This window comes from Poecilia formosa, unplaced genomic scaffold (genome assembly GCF_000485575.1).
Source record: "Poecilia formosa unplaced genomic scaffold, Poecilia_formosa-5.1.2 Scaffold286, whole genome shotgun sequence".
In the NCBI taxonomy this organism is placed as follows: Eukaryota; Metazoa; Chordata; class Actinopteri; order Cyprinodontiformes; family Poeciliidae; genus Poecilia; species Poecilia formosa.
Genome location: NW_006800225.1, coordinates 755,994 through 782,673, shown reverse-complemented (window position 1 = coordinate 782,673; position 26,680 = coordinate 755,994). Strand labels below are relative to the sequence as shown.

The window sequence follows — 26,680 nt, the reverse complement described above, 5'->3', positions numbered from 1 at the left end:
CTAAATCTCCAACATAATAATTTCCACTTTCAAATTCGAAGTACGAATTATTATAAAATCATAAATTCTAAAAGATTTGAATTTCAGCTTTCAAAAACCTTTAAAGTAATAATGACAATATCTTCTGTATCTCGCAATTATGACAAAGCACTTGTATTTTTTCCCTTTTAAGTTCTATTTTCTATAAAACAGAGATATTTGACAGAAAACCCACCAACTTTCTGTGAAAGGGAAACTTCTCAAGCTAATCGCCATTCATGCACCGTCCCCTGTTGCCAAGACAACGCCGCCTCTCATTGGTCGCCGCTGTCCCACGTGACACCGCGGTGAGGAGCTGCGGGGCTGAGCAGAGTCTGAGTGAGCAGCGGTTGAGAAAACAGTCAGCTTCACCTCGGAGTTTGGACGGAGAGCAGTCAGGTATTGCAGCTCCTGTGTGGGTTCAGCTACACCCCGCCGGTTTCTCAGACTCCACCACTGCTCCCCGACTCGAGGTAATGGACTATTAAGGAGACTCTTTAAGAAGAAACCCTCCACGCAAACTGAAAAAGCGAGGTAAGTTGTGGCTAATGTCCCCGTCCTTCCCTTCCCTCTATAGTGAGTGTACCCTCTTCCTGATACTTTTATTCCCTAACAACCCAGCTTAAATAAGTTTATAACCCAAACAATAGTTCTTTCTGCGTCTTTCCATCACTGTTAAGCTGTTATGGTGCATTTTTTAGAAACACTTGAGAGTTTCTTCCATAACTTTGCCCTGCAGCAGCATTATACGTCGCTAGCCGCTGATCAGGCTTCACCTACATTTCTAATCGGATGAGGCTGGTCCTTTTTATCCTTAATGAACCTCCAGAGAAGTTCTCAGAGATGTTCGCTGTATTTGCGCTTAAAGCGTGAACACAGGAAGTGGAGACCGCACAGAGCTGAGTGAGTATCTCGTTTCAGCAAATAGTCAAGTCGGTAGAATAAAGCAGGAGAAAGAAGGCAGCTTTTACTGCATTTGTTTCACCTTGACAATCGAGTGGAAATGTTTACTCTCCTGCAAATGAATGTCTCTGGTAAATTGTGTGTGCATTCAGTCAATAGAGATGCAGCAATCACTCTGTTTTCACTCTCCAGGCTGTTTTAAGTTAAAACAGGGAGTCAGTCACAAAAATGAATGTCAGACATTTGGAGGAATTATTATTATTATTTTTTTAGATTGAGCATGCATCTCCTGTATTGCACCTCTCTCGCTTAAAACGTTGATATGCATTAAAAAAGTATCCCCAAAATTATCTTTCTGTGCTCAGATTTAATGCACAAATATTTGTCGCTCCTTTTTGACTCTTGCACTTTAACTTCCTCTGTGGAGATGCAACCTTTTCTCTCAGGTCTGCTTTCTCTGCTTGCACATTATCATGAATTGACTGTATCTTTGACATTTTGAGAACACGAGATTTTGAGCACAAGGAGCAGGATTCAAATAGAAGATGTTTGCACAAGAGAGATTCAATCTGACTGCAGAAACTTATTTTGAGTGTTGTGATTTTGTTTTTGTGGGTTTTTTTTTTTTATTTGCCGTTTTTTTTAGACAAGTAGAAAGCTTGGGATTGCCTCACAATGTGAGGCTTTGCAGCCTTTAGCAAAATTAGCAGAATTTCATTGGAGTTTTATGTAGGAATGATTGCGTCTTTTCAAATATTACTAAGACTACTGAAAGCCTACCAATTTACTTCTTACGTGCTTTGAATAAACGTCACTTAATTTGACTTGTAACTGTTTTTAGAGCCAACATATCTCATTAGACAAATGATAGTTTGACTACAAAAGCAATACCAGAGTGCATGCTGCTGTGAAACAAAAGGTTATGCTGTATTTCTTTTTTAAATTGCACATTCTTGTCAGTCTGGAATTAGAAAATGTTTTTTGCAGGTGACTTGAGGTTTATCAGATTCTAGTAGGTATGTTCACGAAAGCGTAAATTAAAATATACTCGGACCATGTCTGTAGGTTAGGAATTAGGACAGAGAGAACATGTCAGTCGCCTAAGATCTGGGATAAAAAAATGATCAAAATTTGTTTTCAAATTGTTTAGAAATTTATTGAGTGTTAGTAAAATGTGTCAGGAAACATTAACTGAAATGATTTGTTTGATTTGAGAAAAACTGAACGATGCAGTCCTTCCTTATGTTTCCGTTTAGAGTCTTGGTTCTTATCTGTGCTACAAGTACCATTAATGGTACTTGAGCTTCTTTTGTTCGTACCAGTTTATAAACTTAGCTATTATTAAAGCTTATTTGAAAGGCAGCCATATTGAATTCTGAATTCAAGGTTGTTCTTGAACGCTAAGTCATAACACATAAAACTGAAAGGCTGTACTGTAGTAAAGTTTAAAGTTCTTCCAGGAAGGTGCCAACAAAGCCATCATATTGGCCAAGGTTTTGGAAAGAGTCATCATACTGCAGCCCCTTTTTGTGCTTTACTGTGCACTGCTGGCCGGCTGGATGAAAGAAGATGTTCTTTTTCTTTATGTAAAGCAAAATAAAGACATGTGCAGACAGTTTTTATGGATAATCAAGTCAGATCATGTGATTTAGTTTTAAATCTCGTGCAAAAACTGTGAAGCTGGAGTATTTTTATTCACACAGTGGGAAGTCTAGCTGGTATGTTATATGGTTTGTGGCTGAACTTCCTCTGTCCGACCCTGTAATGGGTTCCTGGGGGTGTTAATAGACACTGAAATAGACTCATAAATGTTGGTGTCAAAAGAGGAGGTTTAGTCATCCCGATGAGACGTTTAGCTGCAGGAAATGAGAAGAAAGATGCTCTGTTGGACAGAGGAAACAAACAAAAGAGAAACCTCAGCAAACACACAGCTGTGTGGCATCTGGACATTTTTAGATTTAATTTTAGTAATCCAGCAACTTGAGCTGGATTAAGACGGAGGTGTTGAAGCTTGTCTCTAAACATTTCAAGATGCGGATCTCCGACAGATGTTTGCTAAATTTGAACAGATGTTCTATTTTTTGCCTTCACGGGTGTGTTTTCCATTTGTTTTGGGTCAGATCTGACCACAGTGGTGGGCGGCTCGGCCTGTAGTTTGGCTCGTCGATGAGGCAGTCGGCGGGCTTTTGAATCGAATTAGTACTTAAAAGAAAAAGGCGAAAAAAAAAAAAAAAGTAGGTGGAGTGAGAGAGGATTAAGTGATACAGAATGTTTTTGATAGGAAGCTGCATGTTCTTTTCCTCATACTCTGCAGGAGACAACAGCGACGGAGGGGAACGGGAGACGTTCAGTTGTCACATTGACATTTCCATCTCTGCTGGCTTTTGTTTAGACATTCAGGGGAAATATGAGCGGTGCTCTCCACATATAATCAGCAACAATTTTCTCTGAGTGTTTGTCCAATGCTCAGTCTGTTTTGCAGCTCTTCCCTCCATCTCTCTCTGCCGTCAGTGGCATTTTCTTTTTTATCTTGTTCTCATCCGCTCCTCATAATGGCTTCAGTGTCATAATTGTGGTTTTCTGCAGCGCCTTGACGCAAAGAGCTCTCCGTCTCACAATGGGAGCTGATGTGTGCCGAATTATGATGAAGTTTCTCCCTTGGGTTTTGCGCACAAAGAGGAGAAGCCATTTTTCTTCTTTCTTTTAAAAACTGACAAATAATAAAAAATAAAGCAATGAAAGTCTGTAATTAGGACATACTGTTTATCACTAAAGGTGACGACTATTTGGGGTTTTTCGATGATTCACAAATATTTTAATGCTGATGGCGGTTTTAAATGGAAGGTGGAGGTTATTATTACAAAGGGTTTGCTTTAATAAGCGCCTGAAGTAGGAAGAGTTTACTACCACTTTTTTATATTTAGCAATAAATACCTTTAGAAATTTATCTTTTTGTTTAGGAAGAGAGCATTATTCGATAGTCCTGCCACTCAGCTGTGCAGAAGAAATACACTGTTTGCATTTATTTTCTGTCTAATTGGATGCAATTAGCAGTTTCGCATATTTTTTCAGTTCAATTTGACTTCAAATTAGAGATGCACCATTGGGCTTCTTCCTGGCTGATACCAATTTTGATTTTGACCTTTTCATTTTCTACAAACTGAAAGGGCTAGAAGAGAAAAATGAGCTGGCGGGTCCTTGATGGAGCTAGCGTGAAAGTATATGTTGTGGGTTGGTGAAGAGTTGTTAGTTCTGATGCATTTAATGACTACAAGGACAAAAATCACAATTTTCGTTGTAATCTCTGGCCGACCGATTGATTGCATCTCTGTTCTCTTGCATGGAACCAATGAACTGTGAAAGTGGAAGTTTTTATTTACCTTCATCCAACTATGCAAGTTTGAAGAATTAAATTTGACTTAAGATCTTTTCGCTTTACTCCCAACTTGGGTTAGTTGCTGGAAGTTAACTTTTGGTTGTCATTTGATGAACAAAAAGCTTTTACAGTCACTGTTTCCTTCCACTCTGTGGTACAGATCGGACCAACAGTGGTCTGCCTCTGACCTCACACCAAATAACACGGCAGATTAAGTTGCACTCAGACATTCAAGGAGCCGCTGAAGCTCGCTGCAGTGAACACACACACCGCCACGGTTCTTGTAACGCGAGTGCTCCCTGCTCCAAAAGTTATGCTGGGCAGCAGCTGCTTTATCTGGCGGCTTGATTGCAAATGGGCTGCAGCCAGAACTTGTTTTTTTCCTGAGTTTTTTAAAGGCTTTAAAATTTGACCCAAACTATTAAGCTTTACCAAGTGTGAACATTTCATCTTTCGAATTAGTCAGTTTGAATTAGAGCCGTACACATACATCCTCAGTTCTTTGCATCCACATAGATGATACCATAGTGAGATCAGATCTGTGATTTTAGAGTAAACGTGGTTCCTGTGCATTAGTTTCCGTCTCTTGCCATGGCATTTAACTTTAACTTCACTGGTGTTAATGGTTTGACTAAATCGGTAAAGGCTGCACTTCTGATCTCGACTCAGTTTTTGTCATCTGCAACAATGTTAACAAGGAGAAACGGTACAGGAACTAAGATATGTCTATATATTACTGTAATTTTGAATCCAAATTAAAATGAAGGAATAACAAGATAATTTATTTTCCTAACCTTTATCTGAGATTTCTGCAGCTCATTAGAGACAAAGTGTTGGTTTATACAGCAGGTGTTCCTAATTTGCATTTAATGAATAGAAGAAGAGTAAAAACAAAAAAACACTCCAGATTTTTCTGTATTTAACCTGCTGATCAGTCTTGGCATAGTCCAGTGTTTTGGGAATTAACTGAATGATTCTTCTCCAACAACACAAAACAAATGTTGTTGCCAATCTGCAGTTATTGTTCACCAGTAGACAAAGACAAAGCAGAACTGCTGATAAAATCAGCAATCATACTGAGTGTGCTTTTTGTTGGAGAACTAGGCCTGTAACAATAACAAATTTTGCTGGATGATAAATTGTCCCAGACATTATTGCGATAAACAATAATGTTTTGAGCCATTTTCAAGTAATATAATTGCATAATAATGCTAGTACACCCTCTAAGAGATCAATATACTTTAATTCCTATTGTACATTTTAAGAAATTTTAAATATCAAAAATAAATTGAATACTCAAGTCTCTAAATAAAATGTCCCTTCAAAAAAGGGGCTAGTTGAGACCAGCGCACCAGAAGCCTTTTGTCACCCAGTCTTTGGTTGAAAGAAACAAGAAAAACAACCATTCAAATGGATTTTATTGCGCTTGTTTTAATTTTCCATGCATTTAATTGATTTACTGCTTTTTGTGACAGGCTTAGACAGAACTATGTAATATGTTTTTAACTTCAGCAGAAACATCAGTTGTAGTTTTTATATTTGGTCTGGTCTGATGGCTGCTTCTGATTTGGAAATGTTGTTACTGCAAAGATGAAAAGCAGCTTCATAATTTTTATTTTTTTATTTTTTTACTTTTTTTTTAAGTAAAATTGACGTCTTGGTAAGCCTGGTGAAAGGTGCATCATCACGCCTAAGTGGCCGCCTCATTCATATGGTCAGTAATCTGGTACTTTTCAGTCCTTTTGGCTCTCAGACAGCTTCCTTCATCTCCCTCTGTTCTTGGATTATCTGTTGGACTCTTGCGTCGAAGCTTACCTGCAGGATATAAATGGAGATCTGTGTACATTACATAAGTGGCCGACAAGATGTTCTGAGACGAATGCCGTGTGGAGGGCTTCAAACAACAAGAACAGACGAACTTAAGTACACTAGAGAGACCCCAGCTGCTCAACTTATCTCTGTTTGAACATCAGTACTGAGCAAATATCTCTTTATTCTAGTAACATTTCTTTGGAACAACTGTATAAAATCACAGTCTCCAAATTTAGTCAGAAAAAGTATTATTTTTAAAGTGATGCAATAATTGATTTATGTGGCAGGTTATTATAAAAGTAAAAAGTTACATTATTCTAGTCTGTAAATTTGCAAAACAGCTTCTTTGATGCTCTTTGGAGTTTAAAATAAGAACAATAAGTAAATCTGTGATTCATAAATTAGGATTTACTTCTTAAGCCATGATTAGTATTTTTATTTAGGATCTTGCTTCCTCTGTTTGGAAATCTGGAGACAAAATGTAGATTTTTCAGTCGTCTAAATGTTCAGTAATAGTGTTGAAGTTGCATGTTTTCCTGATATTGTTTAGCCCGGTTATATAGGCACATCAGAGCACTTTTTGGGTTGAAGTAAATACAAGGTTTCCCTTAGAAAACTTGCTACGCCCGGTGATTGGGGCGCTCGACAGTCTTTCATCCAGCAAACCGCTGTGTTTTTGAGTTTAAAAAATGTTTAAAGTTGACAGGAAATTTGAAAATTATTGGAAGATTAATATCTGAACACCAACTACAAAGCCTTAAAAAATGCAAACATAAAAAAAATAGAAAACTGGCTAAGCCTGGTAGGGGCACAAGTAAAGCCTGGTGTCCCGGCCAGGCTTATAATAACCTGGGGAAACCCTGAAATGATTTAATGTTGCATTTAGTAAATATTACCAGTCAGGTTGAACTTCCCCAAACCAAAGTTTAATGATGATGGTGGGAAACATTGTTAATCAAATGGAAACAGAAAAAGATGTTTTTAAGATTATAAAACATATCTTAATTTTTAGTGATGTAAAACAGATGAAAAATCTTTAAAAACACTCCCCGATGTCTATTTGAGGTTTATTTTCAGGTTTATTTGTTCAGAAACACATCAAACTTAATACAATATTAAAAATGCAAAAAAAAAAAGAAAAAAAAAGTTAAAGTAAATGTCGAGTTGTCATTTGAAAAACATGCATTAAGCATCAGACATCTCATCAGATGTTTGATGCAACAGATTACCTCGTTGATTTCTGGTCAGTCCCATCTTGGACTCCCAATATTTGGTGTTCATGTTGGTGCTGCTAGAAACTGAAAGTGATGGCCTGTTCTGCTCAGATCCACTCCAACTGCTTTAGCTTAGGTCAGCAGCTCTATCTCTGGCCTGCTCTCAGCTCAGAAGGTTAAACTAGCTTTCAGTCACTTGTCCTGACCTCCTGGGATGCTTGAGTGAGAATCTGCCCACACCACGTGAACTTAGCACTTGTCAAAGCTCCCGTTATGTAAGCCTGTGGGCTCCAGTCTGCCAGGAGCAGCAGGTAAGAGCCTTAACGGTTAGTTGTGGCCAGTGATCTCACAGAGTCAGAAATAGAGGAGATCTTAGGGTGACTGGCTAATGGGATGTTCGATGGAGGCCTGAATTCTCACCCCGTCATCTTGTTTTAAAATAAACAAAGATAATCACCAATGGGAGTGTTGTGTTGCTGCTGGGGCTGCAGGCGCTCAGTTGAAACATAATGATCAGGCACATATTTGTTTTTGTCTATTTTAACTCACCAAAGTGGGAAACACTTTCACAAGCAAAATATTTGATTAAAAACATTTATTAGATAGTATTTTGGTTGGAAATCTTAATTACTTTAATTTCTGCAAACTAGAATATTGTTGGAAAAGGATTTGCAGGAGTTGCATGCAACCAGAACATAGAAAAATGAGCAGGCTGTGCAGAAAGAAGTGAATTAAAAGGAAAACGTATTCAAAATGCATTTCTGTGGCGTTCTCAGACTGTGAAAGAGCAAGAGAGAGCAAGACTTATCGCAGAAAACAGGCTGAAGAAACGTGCTTGATTTTTATCTTTTAAGTTTGGAGCCTGTCTTTTTTGGAACCTGCTAAAAGTAGGAATGATGGCAAACTTTTAGAAATCTCAGTTAAGGAAACAATCTATTTTATTTGGGGAATTCATATAATGGCTACAATTTTAGTAATGCTAGCCATGCTAAATGCTAGTATAATATTCTAAAGAACATTCTGCCTTCATTTGTTCCCCTGTTATCTCATTAAATTGACTCCTTATGGTTGAAAAGCAGTATTCATTTTTTAAATACTGTTCTTATCTTACAGTTCTTGCAGAGAAATTCTAACGTCAGCAGCAAAAGCTTTGATCGATTAATCTCTAATGAGATTGAATAACAATTGAAACTACCAATTCAGTCATCAGGTAGTCTGGTAGTTTATTTATTCTTGCCAGAAATGTTAAGATAAACCAAAATGATTTATTAGTATAAAGAAAATATAGATTTGCATGATAATTGATGGTTTTCAATTTTCAAAAAAGGACATCATTGAAGTTGTTTCAGTTTCCAGGTTCTCATCTTGTTTTACAAAGACGACTAGAAAGGCTGAAAGCAGTTTCTTTTTTTTTGTCTTGTGAATAATTGCAATCCTACTTGGAAAGCATCTACATTAACTAATCAGGCTGAGGTTGAAAGCATCTCTTTATCTTGCCAAAAGTTCCTGTTTTCTCTTTAGTAAGTGGCTGAAAATGAAAGATTTTCACATTATAGAACTTTTATTGAGTTTTTCTAGTTGCTGAATTGTTGGTAAAGTAAATATTGACCATATAAACACATCATGTTGATTAATTTCGTAGCTCTTGCTTTTATGAAACTCTCAGGAGCAGCACTAATTAACCTTATCAGTCTTGTTTATAATAATGGCGGGCAAAACATTTTAGTCATCTTGTAAACAGTGGGACTGGATGGATGCTGCGTATTTTCGATTAAAACTAAAAGCAAACAACCGAATAAGCCATTAGGCTTTCCAGGAAGCGTTATTAATTTCTAATGTGAGTCAAAAGCATTTTGTAAAGTAATTTTTTTTATCTGACTGTGGTAACAAGAGTGACTGCATGACTTGTTGTTTCTCCTTTGCCTCAAAAAGCATCGTTATGCACCACAATCTATCAAGCAATTAAAATGCAAATGTAAGAGAATTGGTGGTTCAGATGGAGAATAACTTGAAATGAAAAGTGCACGTATAAGAAACAAGAAACAAAACGTATAAAAAACAAAACATTGGCCCAAATAAAATCCAATTTGCTTTTGGTTTTGAGGCCTGTAGTTGTGGAAATATAGTAAGTCGGCTGCACGGTGGAGTAGTTGGTTGTTCTTGCAGGAAGGAGGTTCTGGGTTTGAATCCCAGTTCAACATATTTCTACATGAAGTCTGTGCGTTTTCTCTGTGTTTTTAAATGTTCTTCTGTCTTTCTCTCACAGTCCAAAACTTGCCATATGAATGTGCATGGTTGGTTTATTTATTTATTTGCATAAAATTCAAAAGTGTTACCTAAAACCATACCAAGATTTCTAGAAAAATGAATAACAATAGTGACGGATAGAAGATTTTTCTCCCCATTGGTTTCCCCAACAATGAGAAATTAATGAGACTTTAAAAAAAAAAAAAAAAGGTTTGTTTTCCCCTTTCAGTGGAGTTGTTTGGTTTCAGGTTATCATTGTAGCTGTGATTTTTTATGAGTTGTATAAAAGTCAAATTCTTCTTAGGGAGTTTTTCCTCAATCAGTGAAAGTTATGTCGGTGTGTAATGTCCAGAATGTGATTTTAAATGTTAAAAATATTCATCAGTGTCTCACAGGCACAACACTAATAGTTTTACAATGAAGCTTATAGTGTAAATTAAATCATTTTCTTCCATCTTTTTGAGTCTGTACTTTTAACAAAGTAACTACTTTCACATTTCTTACTTTCTTAAAGAAACAGAAAACATTAACTGAAGTCTCTAATGTGAAGTGTTTAGACTGTTATTCTTAGTTTTGACCTGATATTCCTGCTTTTAGCTGCCATAATCTACAAGCTTTTCACAACTTTAGCTTAGAGAGTTAAGAAAAAGGCTGTTGAGCACATTAGCTTTACAAAAGACATTTTTTCTTCCTTTCTTCCTGTAGATGAAAATAGTTTACAACCTTTCATTGAACCCGTCAGATTTATAACGAGACTCAAATTTTACAGCTCAACAAATATTGGCAAGGCTGTAAAGCTGTTTCGACAACGAGCCTCAAAGTTCTTGCAGGAAATGTGAGTTGCATCTGCAGAGATGCATGCACAGGCACATTATTATGCACGTGGTTATCGACAGGTGTGGTTGGTGCATCTACACATGTTCTGCTCCCTGCAAACATTCAGTGGTCCCCGTTTCTCCTTTATCTTGCATATTGTTCATTGCTGTTGTGATATGTTTTTGCACTTTGATATTAAATAGAAAGGAGGACATTATGAATGCTTCTTTTGTCTCATTTGCTAGTTACCCAGCTTGGTTAAAAGGTTGAAAAACCTTTTAGAGTGTGAGTGCAAAGTGTTTTTTTTTTATTTATGGAGAATTATCCTGCTTGTTAATGTAGTTGAGGCAATTAAAGTGGTGAGAATTGGAAACTTTAAGCTTTTTCTTGCCTTGTTGAAGCTGCTCACTCTTTTGTGCTTCAGTTTTGGAAGTCTGATTTTGAATCTCCTTCCCTCAGTAACAACTTCCTGTCTGATGGTGTTGACACTTTTATTTTATTTTGAGTCATCAACCAATTTTTCTGTCCGTCTCTAGTTCAGAGAGCCGAGATTTACTTCTTTCTACTTGCATGGTTTTATTCAAGGAGATGACTAAACAATTAAAAAAATTTCACCAGACATTCCTCTACTTGTTTTTTATTAGTATGTTTGTTTGGTTTTTTAAATAAAATGACCCAAACAAACTGTAAAACCTCATCAGGTGGTTCTGAATGAATGATGACTTTTTCAGTTTAAATAAAAATTTATGTTCAAGTCGGAGCTGCTAAACATCTACGATAGTTTTCATTTCTCACCCTGTTTTTGGCCTCCACGTTTTTCCGCTCGCTCTTCTTTTCATGCGGTTATTAACGTATCCTCTCGCGTCTCTTGTTCAGCAGTCTAAAGCGCCGCTGCCCTCACATCCAGAAGCTCCTCCAAAACAAGCAGCCATGGGCAAACAGAACAGCAAACTCCGCCCCGACGTCATGCAGGACCTGATGGAGAACACGGACTTCACCGAGCACGAGATCACCGAGTGGTACAAGGGCTTCCTGCGGGACTGCCCCAGCGGCGCCCTCAACATGGAGGAGTTCAAGAAGATCTACGCCAACTTCTTCCCGTACGGGGATGCCTCAAAGTTCGCCGAGCACGTCTTCCGCACGTTTGACGCCAACGCCGACGGGACTATAGACTTCAGGGAGTTCATCATCGCCCTGAGCGTCACCTCCCGCGGCCGGCTGGACCAGAAGCTGAAGTGGGCGTTCAGCATGTACGACCTGGACGGGAACGGATACATCAGCAAGGCTGAGATGCTGGAGATTGTAACGGTAAGAGGCCGTCTTTTAGATTTTTGTCAGGTGTTTTCGTTCATCCAGGTTTCTTAGAAGTTAAAATGTCACTTGAATATTTGTGGCGTAAACTAAAAAAAGTTAAGCTCTTTGAATAGTGGAAATATTTCAGACTGAAAACTTTGCATTAAATTTTGAGTAATTTTAAACGTCTAGTCCAGTGGTCTGCAACATGCGGCTCCGGAACCACAAGTGGCTCTTTGGACCTTCAACAATGAGTCTGAATATCTATGGCTAAAAAATAAAAAGTATAAGCTGAGGATTTAAATAATGACATAACAACAAATGCAGCACTTTTTCAGTTTGTTCCTGCAATATTTGCTTTGAATTTCCACTAAGAATTTAGATTAAAAGTACCAATAAATTGCTTTTATATGTTTTTCTTGTCATTAGGTTTGAATCTATGGGCTTTTTTAATTGTACATAATTTTCCATCTGACAGAAGAAAAAAAAATTCATCCTCTTTGCAAAATGTTTTTGGTTTACCTTTAGTTTTAACCCGAAATATACAGGTAAAATGATGGTTCTTTTAAAAATTACTACACATGTCCTAAAATAGACGTTTATGTACCTTTATAAATTGTCTTTTTTCAAAAATTAAAGGGAGATTTGTGTGCCAAAATATGCATTTGATTACATTTAAATTCCCTGATAAAGGCAGTCCATTAGTATTTACATTTTGTTTTCCCAACTTTACATTTGAATTTTGCAACCCTGCTTATATTTTCATTATCTCTTCTGTTCTGTGTCATTTGACAGCTGAAAAATCTTCTGATAGTAGAAACTATCCGTTCCTTTCTTGTTCTCAGATTTCTCTGAATTGGACTCGTCTAGAGGAGAGTTCATTTAGCCGTGCGCTCCTTCACTTACAGCTAAATCAAGTTTTGTTTTATTGGGCGAGCGCTTTAGATTCCTCACTGTGCGTCAAACACACACACACACACACACGCGCACACACACATCCTCTACACGTGTTGCATCACACAACATAGAGCTAAACCAAGCAGACTGCGTAATCCTATTCTCCAAGTTGGTTTTCTTTAGTTTTAGCTAAAGTCTGAAGTGAAAATGTGTTTATTTGTTGGGATTTTTTTTAAATCTCCACAACACTGCATCAAGATTTAATAAGCATTTAGAATCAAACAGAAATAGTTTCTACAAAACAAAAACAAAACTGGAAAGATGAAATAAAACTGTATTTTTGTACTGTTGTTATTCCTGGTACAATGCCAGATAGAAATCTTCATACCTCTTGATTTTGTTTTGTTTTTGCTCTTTTTAAAAAACTATGCACTTTTTTAGCCCTCTGTGTCTGTACTTTGTCACAACTCCAAACGTTTGCATCTCAACAATCAGAATCAGAATCTGCCGTATTGTCCACAATTCTCTGCATTATTTAAAGTAACAATAACCAGTTGTTACTAGGTAAAATGTCTCAAAATAAGTCAGATTGGATAGAGAATCTCTGCAAACATCAAAATCAACTCTTATTGATGTTTTTTTTTTTTTCAGGCCATTTACAAGATGGTCTCCTCTGTGATGAAAATGCCAGAAGACGAATCCACGCCTGAGAAGCGCACAGACAAAATCTTCAGGCAGATGGACACAAATCGAGACGGTAAGGCTGCTCAGAGTCCTTAACTCAACATTCTTGAGGCAAAACTTGTTTTAATTGCATTAAACTTTGTCTGTTTCAGGCAAACTGTCCCTGGAGGAGTTCGTGGAGGGAGCAAAGAACGACCCGTCCATCGTGCGGCTGCTGCAGTGTGACCCCAGCAGTGCTGGGCAGTAGGAAGCTGGACTGATGCGTTAGCACATTTTCAAAATGGCTCCCATTTGACCCACCTGAGACTCTTTTGAAATGTAATACTTTGACCTATAGAGAGGCACATGAACACACGGACACATGCTGTACCGAAGCACGACGTATACGTCTGTAAATAATCTTTCACACGCTGTTCACGGGCCTCTGTGTTCGGTCAAAGGTTCTGCACAAACACGGGTCTGATCCGCGGTACAGATTTGACTTGAAGGACTGAAATTACCATCAAAGACTCAAAGTTGAAACGGAAAAGCTTTTCCCTGCGCTGAGACCGCAGTCGGCAGGGATGACGCAGCTCATCCACGAGGTACGCTGAAGCAAATCCATGTTTGTTTTTACCCTTTTTTTTAATTATTATTTTTTAAAAGCAGGATTTCCTATTTAAAGAGAATAATGTTGGTTTTATCTGTGTGACTGACACAGACGGTTTGCAGAGTGGTGATGAACAGATCTTTACCAAGTATTGCAATGTAGCTCACTGTCAACACTGGGGGGGAAATGAAGCATGTCAGTCTGGGGCTACAGAACGGTTATTTAGACACAAGATCTGGGAATCATTGTTTTAAATAAATATTTCTTTTATGTACTGTATTTTTTTTTTTTTTTTGAAAGAATGTCATGAAAGAACCAAAACTGACTCTGCTTTCTAAATGAAGTTGTGACCGCAGGGTATACCGACGTGGTCTCTGGAGAGCGACTCTACGTTATGCACAAACTGAGCTGCGATCGTTTGTCTGCAACCGCAGTTTAAGTGTGAAAGAAAAAGAAAAAAAGCAAAAGATATATGGATATATAGTATGTTCTCATTTTATTCTGACGTTACGCTGCAGCGTTTTGCTGCAGCGCAAAGATTTCACTTTCAATTTTCATGCGTAAAATACTGGAATGTGACTGATATGTTCATTTCTTTTACTTGACAAATATGTAATAAACTTGTACAGTGTATTCACACATATTTATGCTAGACATGTTTTAAGCAAAAGGAGAGAACCAGGTGTGTTTTTGCACGTTTGGCTTTGTTACAATTAGTTTGAAGCAAATTAATTTCCCCTCATAAGAGAAGGAATGTTGAAATCCAAAGCCGTTCTCCCTGATTTAATTTAATTTTCTGTGCAAGAAAGCTAAAAAAAAAAGAAAATGTTCTGTACAAGTGATAAAGTTCAGATTTTGTCTGAGTAAATGCCAGCAGTCGTGTTTTTAACTTTTCCACAGACTGAAAACTGATTGCAGGAGCAGATCTCACTGTGAACATTTCACTTGTTCCACCAGGATTATTTCACTGCCCTGCTGATATGAGAAACTGCTGTATTCACATGTTGAAATGTAACTATTGGGTGAACATTAAAAAAAGACAAAAATTCAGCTGTGATAATAATTTTGCAGTTCTGCTCCTTTCATTGAGACATCAGGTACTTCCACCTCTTTATTTCATTTCACTTGCATCCTGTGGTCAAGTGCCAAATATAGAAGAATGAAATGAAAGAAGACAAAAAAATCACAGTATTGTATCCATTTATTCTGTACGGTTCAACTGTTGAACAAAAAGGAAAAAAAAAATCACTATAATTTTCTAGATTTTGTATGAGTAATTTGCATCATGTATTCTGTGTAGGATGTTCATTTTGTTCAAATAAAAGAAAATGGAGGAGTAAGGATTTATTTTGCAGCTCTTTTTGTAATATAAGGGGTATGATGTATAAAACTGGATTTTTTTATTGGAAAAAAAATATATATTTCAGTATTTTAAGTCAAAGCTTGAAACTTATCAGTTGTGGAAAAACTTCAGATTTCTTTGGGGGTTTTTTTTAATCTGTGTTTTATCACAAATGTTTTCATAGCATCAGGTTTTAATGTCAAAGATAATCAGAGTTAATAAAATATTTAGTTTTTGAATTGTTTTATTTTAGGAAATAAAAGCTACTAGACTTACCTGACCTCAGGTGAGGGGTTACAGGCCCCTAAATTAGTTGAGACACTTTTGGAGATGAGAGCTACCATCAGGTTTTTTTCTATTTTTCCAAAAAATAACAATTGTAGTAAATTCAGACACAGATGAACTAAAAAAAAACATCAGATTAATAACAGCAAACATGATTTAAAAACAAAAAACAGAAGTAATTTATATTTTTTTTCCACACCATTGTAAGAGTAGAAATTATTTTTTTGATTTTTTTTTTTTTTTTTGCTATTGCCTAATTGATAAATTATAGCTATTTGAAAAAGGGCATTTCTGTTGTTCTGTTTGTTTTTTTATTACATTTTCCAAACAGCTGTACTTATATTACATCTCCATTTACAAATGAAATATTTCATTCATCTGTTTTAAAAACCATGCTAAATAAAAACGTAGCTTCTACCACGTGGCTGAAAGACGAGGGCATCAAACAATTTTAAAATTCATTTACTTTGATTTTGAAGAAATCTACTTGAAATTGTTGGATCATATGCATAGAAATACAAAAAAATAATAATAAATAATGACACTTCTAGCAAAAACAAAGTTTGGCATGCAGAAAAAATAAAAGCTGCTAAGTTGTACTTGGAATCAACTAAGTAAATTAAAGCTGCGGCTACATACAGCATATCAGACATTTAAGTGGCATTTGGCAAAAAACGCGTCTGTACATAATTATTTTATACAACAAAGAGTTTATACAGTAAAAATATTCAGTAAAACCGAAGTACATGGGTATGGAGTCCAGTGTTTCTTCTATCAATTCACAAGAACGTCTTTTTTTTTTTTCTTTTTTTTTTGTCATCTTGCATAGGAAATAGAAAATGCTTCATAGAGGTAAGTGTAGTGTGGGAATCGGGGGATTCAGAGGTTTGAAGTAAAGTCCATCAACTCATCAGAAGTTTCTCCTGCAGGCGATGAGATCCGAGGGCGAGCCGTCAGATCTCCGTCAGGATGACCTTGAAGGCGTCGGCACTGCTCTCGATGCCGAGGATGAAAGTGTCTTCGTTGGAGTAGTGCTCGACGATGTTGTCGTCCATGTTCACCAGGATTCTTCCCACCAAAAACATAAATAGTAGAAAAAATTGAATACTGAATCCAAAATTTAGATCTTAAGGGGTTTTTTGGGTTGTTGGTAAATTATGAGCTTTTTCAAAGAATTTTAGATAATAGATAAAGCCTTATTTTGAAAGGTCATCAGGGTTGGTTAGTAATGTGGAAGCTGCTTATGGAGGGCAAATCCTGCCAAAACTAGCAGTAAATTCAGAAAAAAAATGGCTTAATAAAGAAGTAAATGTACCAAAAAATAACTTCCTCAATTTATTTGATTTCACATTATGACATGAATTAATGTTTATCATTTTCAATTATTCTAACATTGTTGCTATTATTTTTAATTTTCCATTTTATTTTATGTTACAGTATTTTCACTCATTGTTTTAGTTTTAATTTCAATATTTTTTTCTACGTTTCTCTCCCATATTCTGTAGTTATTTTGTATATTTTATTTACTATCACTTATTTTTTTATTATACTTTGATATATTATCTCCTGTAATATTTCATTCTCTCCTTTATCCATTTATTTACAAATGTTATTTTCCCCATGTTTTCTTTGTTTTTTTTTCTATTATGGAACGATTTCTTTCTTTCTACATTTATTGTCAATTTTGGCAGGACCAATCTTTTTCACAATAATAAAGATTTTATTTTGAAGACATTACTGCTTCAAACCTATTAGGAGTTTTCACAGAATTAAAAGCCAAAACCACTCCCAAAATTGTTACGTTTGGTCATGTTTGATCATTAATTTAAACCTAAATCTGTCAATTTCTGGACATAAAACAGTTCTACTTTGACACCGGCTCACCCTTTTTTACTTTTCTTGTACACTTTGGCTATCCTCTCTGTGGGCACGCCATACTTCTCTGATATCTGTAGAGAAAAAACAGAGGGGCGCGTGAGGACGAGATCTTCTGGAAATATATTCTGTGTTTGACGCCTGCAGACAGAAAGGCAGCGCTCACAGCGTCCATCAGTCCTTTGAGGGTTGGAGACTTCAGCATCAGAGCATCAAACACTTCATCCGTCTCCTTCCTGACGTACAGCAGCACTGCAAAGCAACAGCAGAAGGCGGCTAACGCAACCTGACTGGTAATGTCACAGTTCCCAAATTTTCTCTTTATTTTTCATGAAGCCTCAAGGATCTCAAAGTTTCCTTTCTTGCACAACAAGAAGATCAGAATCACAAATAACCTTGGGCTGTTATTTTGACATTTCCCACACGTAGTTATTAAAAATCACCCAGACCAGTACTATTCCGGAACAAGCCGTGCTTGGAGAGGATTTTTAGCGTGTTTTGCCAAGGATGAACATTGAGTACCATGTTTTATTCCCCAGGAGCTTCAGAGTAAATAAGGATGTGTGAAGTTCAGGAACAGCTGCTTCGTTCCTCGTGGGAATACGTTGCTGCTTCAAATTGTGCTGACTCAAAATAAAAGCGTTTGCTATTCCTTACGTCCAAGCAAACACACTGGCTTTAGCAAATGCTCAAATAATTTGGTATTACTTGCCAGATGTGACTGAAAGCCGACCATCTATTGCTTTTACCTGCTACAGATTAAAACAGCATTTTGTTTATGGCTGTAAATATGGGGGGAAAAAAAAAAAAAAAAAAAGCAGAGGAATAAAAATTTTGTTACAGACTTTATTATCCTCTTCCAGAGTTAATATCCAGACCTGGAAAATACTCAAATGAAATTCCAGACCTTCCCAAACTTTGCAGGAGCCCCGTTAGTCGGAAAGCACGTCTTGTGCTCGTGTTACCTCGTTTGTGCGTCTCTTCCCGGCTCTGTTTGTGTGGCGACGGGCACAGGTCTTCATCAGTCGGCCTGAACATCCTCTTCACCAACACGCTCCTAATAAATAAATAAATAAATAAATAAAAAGGAAGAAGAAGAAATTATAATCCCGAGATCTGCTGGCTTTGTTGTTGCTATGAGGCGTGGTTTCCTGTTTTCCTGCTGATGCACACTCACCCTTCTCTGTCAATCTCTTCTGCGTTGAACGTAAACACCTAGGCACAAATTAGGAGTTAGAGGTGAAACGTCAAAGCGTTATGCAAAATGTTTTAATATTTAACATAAAATCAGGACAATAACACTGTTCAAAAATGCCAGCTAATCCGTTTCTAATTGAGTAACAGTCACAGTAATGTGACAGAAACTTTTGTTTTGATTTTGCTTCCAAGAAAGTCGGAATTTTTATTTTTTGTTTTGTTTTATTTTTGAAAGAATATTCAACAAGATCACTTGGAAGCAAAATGTCAGGAAATGTCAGAGGATTTCACTTTTTTTCCACAGAATTGGACATTTTACAAAATGTATTGGTTCATAAAACTACGCATCAGCTTTTTGCACGTTGTTGCATTGCAAGCTTAAACTTTGATGCATTTTGTTGGAATTTTATGTGACACATCAACACAAAGAAAGACAACAGATCTATATAGTTTTTTATTTTAAAACGGCACACGTTTCTACTTTTTTCTAGAATCTCGTCTGCCTCGTTTGGCCTCCATCTCAAAATGTGGCGCGCTTAGACTCCCCACGTCTCGAATGGATTGTTCTATAACAAGTACTGATTCTTTTCATTCGATCACTTTTATTCAGTTTGTAAAAACTCTGCTTTGTTTTGCATTTGTCCAGTTTAACAGAGTCACTTTGAAACCCAAATATAAAGTTGCTTTGAGGACAAGAAAAAGCTGTGAAATAGTATATTTCTGGTATTAAATCACTGTAGGCTCTCAAAACACAAAAAGGATAAAATGTTGAAATCAATTATTGGATTTGACAAATCGAAGATGAAAGATGTTATTCAAACATAAAAGAGCTTGAAAATTTCTGCACATTCAGAAATGAAAACTTTTGCATTTTAGAAAATGGAACGAGGGAGAAAGTGTGGAAAACCCATCATGTTTCCACGCTAACTTATTCAGATCTGGAATACGATTAAAGCCATTTCTAGACTTTTCTAGAATGCATCCGAATGCTTGCTGCAGGAACATTTGAAGTATAGAAAAACAACGTTATCATTTCTTCAGCTTGTGGTTTCCCTGTCCCTCTTTATGCACCTCTGCAGTAGGTGAAGCCCATAGTTTTTGAAACATTTTACCATTACAGATCTGTAAAGTCAGATTTCGGCTAAGAGGTTTTGTTGAACAGGGCGCCTACCTGCCCAGCCCTCTGCAGGTTACCGAAGTGAACGTCAGGGATGAAGAGGACCGGCTGGGCCTCCAAGTCCGTTATGGTCTTGAAGAAAGTGACGTCGGACTTTTTGGGAATAGTTATGACCCCGACACTGGCATCTTTCCCTACGCAGAAGAAAAACGAAGCACTTCATTCATAATAATTCACCCGGTCTTTGTTTACTACTAAAACAAAAATAACTCTGTTTATAGCCGTAAACTGTAAGAGAGCACTCTATTTCTGCTTCCATGTTTCAAATCATCTCAGTTACTCTTTATTTGTGTTTAATTTTTGCTATACCTTTCGACTTCTTGCGCAGTAATTTCCTCTCTTCATCTCTTATTTTTCTCTCAGCTCCCTGGAGAAAAAAAAGAGTCAAGTGGTAAAAAAAACGATTCAAGTCTGCAGGAGTAGCTAAAAAAACAAAAAGCCTTATTTATGCGCAGCTTTGCTTTGACCACTAGAGGGAGCACTGATGTCAGGATTCAGCCTCATTGCTCTGAAAACTACAGGAAACATTGAAGTCGGAACTTCAATAAACCTCAATTTTTAAAGGCAAAGTTTCACAACTACAAAAACTGATGTTAAAGTAAATCACACAATAAAATTGGTTAGGAAGATAAAATTTGCGACCTTATTGTAAATATTCCTTTAAAATAGTTAAAAATGTAAAAAATATAAATAAAAAAAAAGAGCCAAATAATGTGCAGATTCATAAAAATAAAGACATCCACAAGTCAGGTTTGGCAGCATTGGTAGCTTTTTGTCTTGTTTTGTAAAACAAAACTTGCATGTTATACTATGAAGGCTGTGAGTTTTTCTCTCCTCTACAGGATTTGGCTGCAGTTCCGGTTGTCACCACTAGAGTCCAGCAAACTACAGGTCTGCAGCATCCTGCACTGCATCTTCAAGATAAAGGTCTTTCGTTGCATCAGTATAATCTCACACATGTGACAGTCTGTTGATTTATTTACAAAAGTAAAAATAAAAAGTAGAAATGTGAATAAAAAAAATTATAAATAGGTGAAGGTAAATACAGCTGCGGATAAAATGAAGAGCCCACTGCACTGAACCCCATTAAAAACCTTCTGCTTATTCCACCAAATATTGATCTCTGAACTCTTCCCGAGTTAAAACATTAGTGTTGTTATTTCTAAATAAATGTAAACTTGCTTTCTTTGCATAATTTAATGTCTGAAACCGCTGCATCTTTGTCGTTATTTATAGACTGTTTCTCATTTTATGCAAATAAATACAATATTTTTGCTTGGATTTTTTTTTCTCTTGGCCACTGTTCAAAATGGTAAAAACAAGAGAATATGTTCTTTATAAATCAGAAAAAGGCTGTGAGAAAATAGCAACTCACCTAAGCTTGCACTTGATTAACAAACCATATTGCAACAATTCACAGTAACAAGGACAGTTAGATAGATTTTACATTTCACATGTCACCACCAAAAACTCTGAATCTTTACCGGGTTTTACAGCTTTTACAGTAAAGCAGGATTGAGTGGCATGTTCCTGCAGATGTTAACAACAGTGCAGCAGTGTTTGGTCACCTTGTCACAGAAGACCTTGATCTGTGAGTACGCCCTGTGGAGCGGCTTGTTGCTGCGGTTGTTGTAGCTGTACGTGTCGATCTGGATCATCAGAGGAAGACCCTTCACCCCCTTCTGGGAGGAGAAGTCTGTGCTCAGGCAGTTGACGGTGATGAAGATCTGAAGGCGACAGAGTAAGATGAGCAGATCCGGCTTCAGCACTCGCACACGTAAAACCTACTTAAGACAGGAAGTGATCTTTGTTGGGAACGTGCAGCCTCCTGATTCGAACCTTCTTCTGTTCTCGTCTACAGAAATCTTCATGGGTCTCTTTTGTTTCACTCTCTAAAGCCACGCAAGCCAAATTCCTTTCAACTCATCTTGGTTTTTGCTCTGCAGGAATCTCAGCAGATAAACATCAAAACATGATTATCGCAATCCAGAAGGTAAGCAAGCTGTCACTACGTTCAGTAAAGAAACAGTTTTTTTTTTCTCTAATCTTCTTATCAAAATATCTCCATTCAGTAAGATTAGACAAATAACATTCGTGTTTTCATGTCTTTTTATTTAGATTTAACTCTGGACTTTGACTAGACCACTATGATACATAATTAAGCTATCACCTAACCTGTCTATTCCATCTCTGGCTGAAAGTTTAGGGTCTTTGATCCACTAGAAGGTGATATACAACCCCAATCTTAAGTCTTTTGCAGCTTGTAGCAGGTTATCTCCACAGCATAATGCTGCCACCACCATGTTTCACCCTGGAGATGGAGATAGATAGGTATCCTCTTCTTTTCACTTCAATATTATGTTATATTTTGTGTAAAATTAAATATCCAAACAACAAATAACAATAGCAATTTGTCCTGAGTGAAAATCAGCAATGTATGCATGTATGTAACAGTTTTTGCTTTAATCTATTGGAAATGACTGTTGCCACATGCTTGTTCAGAAAGAGAAATGCAACCAGCTGGGTTTCCTTAGGCAGAAAACCTGGTGGACTAAAGCATTTTATAATACGGATCTAACTGGAATTAGTCTTTTTATCTGTGTGTATGATTAGATTGACTATATTCAAGTACATTGACAAGATGTTCTTGTTTTGTAAAGTGTGTTGGGATGACATTTCTCTAAACAGACGCTATACTTGCGCCAAAATATCAAGTATGTGACAAATAGAGCAAGTCAGAGATAGTAAGAAGCATTGGCTTTGATTTCTTTCAATCGTCTTTGTCTACGCTTTTGCAATAAAAAAAAAAAACGGTCTCTTGACTCACAGTGCACATAAACAGACCAAACGCACACACCGAGTCCGTCAGAAATGAGGGCAAAACAAACAAGAGAGGGTGGGGACGGGCGCTGGTGTGTGTTGGCTCTTGGGGGCACTCCGAAGTTTAAACACCGACGGGGCTGCGTTTAAGGAGTGGTCACAAAGGAGTGGGCTTCACAGAAACAAAGAGAACAAACAGAGCAAATGTAGGCGGCTCTGCCCGTCAGTTTTATGACACCCAGCTGAAAACGTGCCAGCTAGAGAGAAGATACAGCTTTCGGTGCTCAGATCTTGACTGATTGCAGCATTATAGGATTTAATATTAAACATGACAGTAAGCTCTTGAGCATTTGCGGTGTCTACAGGTCAGACGGTTGCATCACATTCGAAAAACCGGTTAATTTGTCAAGTAAGAGCGTTTGTTTGCCAACATCTGAATCAGCACAAAAAAAAAAAAAAAAAAAAAAAACCTGTCGAGCTGCTTTTCCACATCCACAACACAACTCTAGTGAGAGTAAATAGAGTAAACTGGTTTCTGGGAAAATTACTATGACATTTAATTCCTGCATGCAAAAAAAATACAGTAACATAAGTCCTCTGTACCTTGGCCTCTTCGTTCACATCCCAGGTGAAGGAGATGGCGTTGTAGGCGATTTCTTCAATATTCCCGATTGTGTTGAAGCTCTCCTTGTAATCAGCTGTTTAATAAAAACAGTACGTAGTTTATTTCTTGCAAATACAAATTTCGAATGTATTCCCAGCTATCAGGCATTAACCCAACAAATTGGTCAATAAGAGCAAAAACTGGTAGCTATTGTTAAGATAAGCAACCATGTGGCACGCTTCAGTTTTAGGACATAAAGCCTTATCTGCTTGAGTAAACAGAGAGTCTGGCTTCAAAGGGCAAGAGGATGCAAAGAAAGGCTATTCAACTGGGGCATAAAAGGGCAACTAGATCAGTGCTTCGGTTTGCTTTGGGTTGACCTCTGACCACAAGTATGGGAAATAAAAATTGGGGCCATAATAAGAATGCTCTTCGGCCAAGCACCCAAAGGAACATGCTAAAGAAACAAACAAACCTACAAATGAATAAATATATGTGTGTAAATAAAAGCCAGACTGCTTCTGGGAGGGATTTTCTTTCATTTTCAGAGCCTCTTCAGCTGTTACATGAAATGTTAAATCTCTCTGTTAAGATACAGTAAGCTTAAACTCTAAGCTAGCTGGCTAGTTAATCCTGAGCTATATAAGGTAGCTCGCTGAAGATAATGAGTTCTAGCTAAGATTGCTAGCTGACATAAAATAAGCTCGAGCTCCAGATAAGTTTGCTATCTTATTTAATGCATAATATAGTCAAAGTTTCAGATAAATAACGTAGCTATCTTATTACAAATTTAAGCATAGCATAGCTAGCTAGGCCATCTGAAGTTTAACATCAGCTTCAATTCTAAAATGAAATTGCTTTCTAGATAAGTTAGCTAGAAATAGATAAGCCTAAAATCTTGATAAGTCAGCTAAGAGAAGATGACCTTCAACTCAAGAAAAGATAGACTGGCTAACTAGCTTACCAAGAGTAAGATAAGCTTAAACTCTTTGTCAGCTAGCTAGCATTTATAAGCTATAAGCTTGCTTACTTAGAGAGTGTCAACTAGAATGAACTTAGCTTAGCTTAATTTCCAGGAAGGAAAGCCAGATGGATACGGACAGAGAGGTAAGGGTTCATATATTTGATTCATTTGAAATACTAATTTTTAAATAAATAAAAAAACACACACCAAAGTTAGTCTGAATACACATATAGAAAAAAACCCTTTAGAATAAATAATAATCAATTATACTCAGTCGACTGCTTTTTTTTTGTGGGATGGATCCGCTAAGATTTGTTTTTACTGTTTGACAACAAGTTTAATGTGACCATTGTCCAAATGTGTATTAGCGAGGTCCTCCATTATCCTAACCGCCATCGCATGAACACTTCCTGGTCTCTGAGCAGGTGCACAAAGCAGCAGGGCAGGCTGAAGCACGCCTTCCTGTGCGAACACCCCCCGAGTAAATAACCTCATTCAAATGACCCATTCTCTGAAGCAGCCCCGGGGTACGATGCGCCTTGTCTCAACCTCTATTCATGCCAGCTTTTCTTTAATTTCCATCCGGCTAGAACTCACTTTTACAGCACTGCCGTATACAGGTGGTCTACTAGGGAACAATGTTTCGAAAACTTTGAGTGCAATTATGTGCAGATACGTTTCTGCAACCGCATCTGTTGATATAGTGGAAAAAATATTTATGCCCTATGGGTTGAGCTGCTACCCCGCCTCTCGCCCGGAACGTTAGCTGGAGATAGGCACCAGCACCCCTCCCGACCCCACTGAGGGACAAGGGTGTTCAGAAAATGGATGGATGGATGGATGGATGGGTTGAGCTGCTGATGCATCTGATCTGTAACTGTGTCTCACACATGAACATAAAAACAGACTCATTACACTTGCAAAAACATTAAAAAGAGACACCTGAGGGATTTGTTCTAAAAAAAAGAGAGAGAGATTACACTTCCTCATAGCAGTTGTACGGTGGATATTTGGAGGGAGGCTAGAGACATAATTTCATGCTTTAGTAAGATCAAAAAGCTAATTAAAAGGCAACAGGGTTCAAAAGTTTTACAACAGTTATTTATAAGTTAACAAAACGTCTTAATTATGTAACCTAAACAAGAGAAAATCGTGATCTAAGCATAATTCGAGTCAATAACAAAGAGTTGCACTTTTCATGTCTTTGGAGATCACGCCGACAGATTCCTTTAGTTTGGCTTTATTTCTTCAAGAACCCTCTTATGCATCAAAAATCGACCTCAGACTAATCTAAAATTCCATTGTAGTGAGGAATCTCACTTATCTGTGCCAAAACATGCATTTTATTTTCTCTTCTACACTTACTTGATGAAGGAAAAACTGTTATCTTTGAGGTAAACCACTGACAATTTTGGATATACTACAAAGAAATGTTTTGGAGTTTTTTTTGGAGAGCGGAGATTTACAGTTTGTTGCGCACTTGCGGAAAATTACCTAAGATATGGGCATTTCTGTAGTTGTCGAGACAAGACTCCAGCTTTTCAGAAAGAACCCCGATGCATGAATTTACATACAATGTCTACTGTTGGACTTGGTTAGCTTATTAAACTCATTAACAGATTAATAGACCTCATGGAGACTTCACTTTACTTCATTTACATGTTAAGTTACGTTTCTACATATTCTACTCATGGAAATCTTTCACAATTTGTTGATTATTCTGTTTTCTTTGTGCATCAGTACGGTGAAAACCATCTCTTAAAAAAAAAACACTGCGTAAATAAACGTATAAACTCCATGGTTCACCACTGTGCAACTAATCACCAAAAACAATTAGGATTCTCATACTGGGACAATTATTTGCTCCGACAAGTTAAGTTGTGATCTGTCCAAGAATTTTGGACAGACACCACCCCAACAAGAGTCTGCCATGAGATCTTAGTTTTAGTTTTTCCACTTAAATTCATGTTTCGCTGCCATGAAAGGCCCTAAATGTACCTGGAGATCTAAAGACTCGTGTGAATTGAAGGCTGATTGTGACTCATCTTGGTTGGTGTAAACATGAGAATTAAGATGAAAATCTACACTGAAGGAAAAAATTACTTTCAGCAGACCAGGACCAGTTGAGGTAACAGTGTGGCTGACATTCCTCTCCCTGCCCCAACAAGCTGCGCGGAGGTGTGTATGTGTCTGTTTGCCTGCATCCAGACCCAAAGTCTCCCACATACCTCTGAATCTTTGCCTACCCAGCAGGCCCAAGCTTGTCACCCAAACTGCCTCAGAGCGTCTCACATGCATTCACTCAAAGCGTAGAAAAGACGGTTAAGATTCAAATGCCCCAGCCGAGCCCAAAGGGAAAGCAAATTTCCTTTAAAATAGCCTTTCGGATCGGCGCCGGCGGGAAGCGGCGTGAAAAAGAAAGTTTGACGTGTCACGTTTGGAACAGACAAGCATTAAGATCAATCACTCTGGGCAATGTCGGGAAGATTAGAGGATTTATGCTGAAACACATTCACGTTAAAACACTCATTGGTGTGTGTGTGTGTGTGTGTGTGTGTGTGTGTGTG

The 26,680-nt window shown here is 37.4% G+C and overlaps 2 protein-coding genes across 3 annotated transcripts in view; one reads left to right on the top strand and one right to left on the bottom strand.

Moving 5' to 3' along the window:
• Nucleotides 1-312: 312 nt before the first annotated feature.
• LOC103151592 (neurocalcin-delta B) lies at nucleotides 313-15,024 on the top strand. 2 transcript variants are annotated; one of them, XM_007571748.2, is made up of 4 exons: nucleotides 313-552; nucleotides 11,266-11,694; nucleotides 13,228-13,333; nucleotides 13,413-13,507. In XM_007571748.2, the coding sequence occupies exons 2-4, from the start codon at nucleotides 11,317-11,319 to the stop codon at nucleotides 13,505-13,507; spliced, it is 579 nt and encodes a 192-aa protein (XP_007571810.1). In that variant the 5' UTR covers nucleotides 313-552; nucleotides 11,266-11,316. The 2 variants fall into 2 exon arrangements, with proteins under 2 accessions (XP_007571810.1, XP_007571809.1); XM_007571747.2 differs by having other exon boundaries at nucleotides 316-552; nucleotides 11,263-11,694; nucleotides 13,413-15,024.
• LOC103151591 (grainyhead-like protein 2 homolog) overlaps nucleotides 14,344-26,680 on the bottom strand; it is a 22,024-nt gene continuing 9,687 nt past the window's right edge. Inside the window, exons 8-16 of the mRNA XM_007571746.2 lie at nucleotides 23,149-23,243; nucleotides 21,294-21,452; nucleotides 20,035-20,092; nucleotides 19,720-19,859; nucleotides 18,529-18,566; nucleotides 18,317-18,408; nucleotides 17,518-17,603; nucleotides 17,361-17,425; nucleotides 14,344-16,544 (exon numbers count right to left, since the gene is read on the bottom strand). Of these exons, the coding sequence (XP_007571808.1) occupies nucleotides 16,430-16,544; nucleotides 17,361-17,425; nucleotides 17,518-17,603; nucleotides 18,317-18,408; nucleotides 18,529-18,566; nucleotides 19,720-19,859; nucleotides 20,035-20,092; nucleotides 21,294-21,452; nucleotides 23,149-23,243 (848 nt within the window). The 3' untranslated portion in view covers nucleotides 14,344-16,429. The remainder of the gene's footprint in view (nucleotides 16,545-17,360; nucleotides 17,426-17,517; nucleotides 17,604-18,316; nucleotides 18,409-18,528; nucleotides 18,567-19,719; nucleotides 19,860-20,034; nucleotides 20,093-21,293; nucleotides 21,453-23,148; nucleotides 23,244-26,680) is intronic.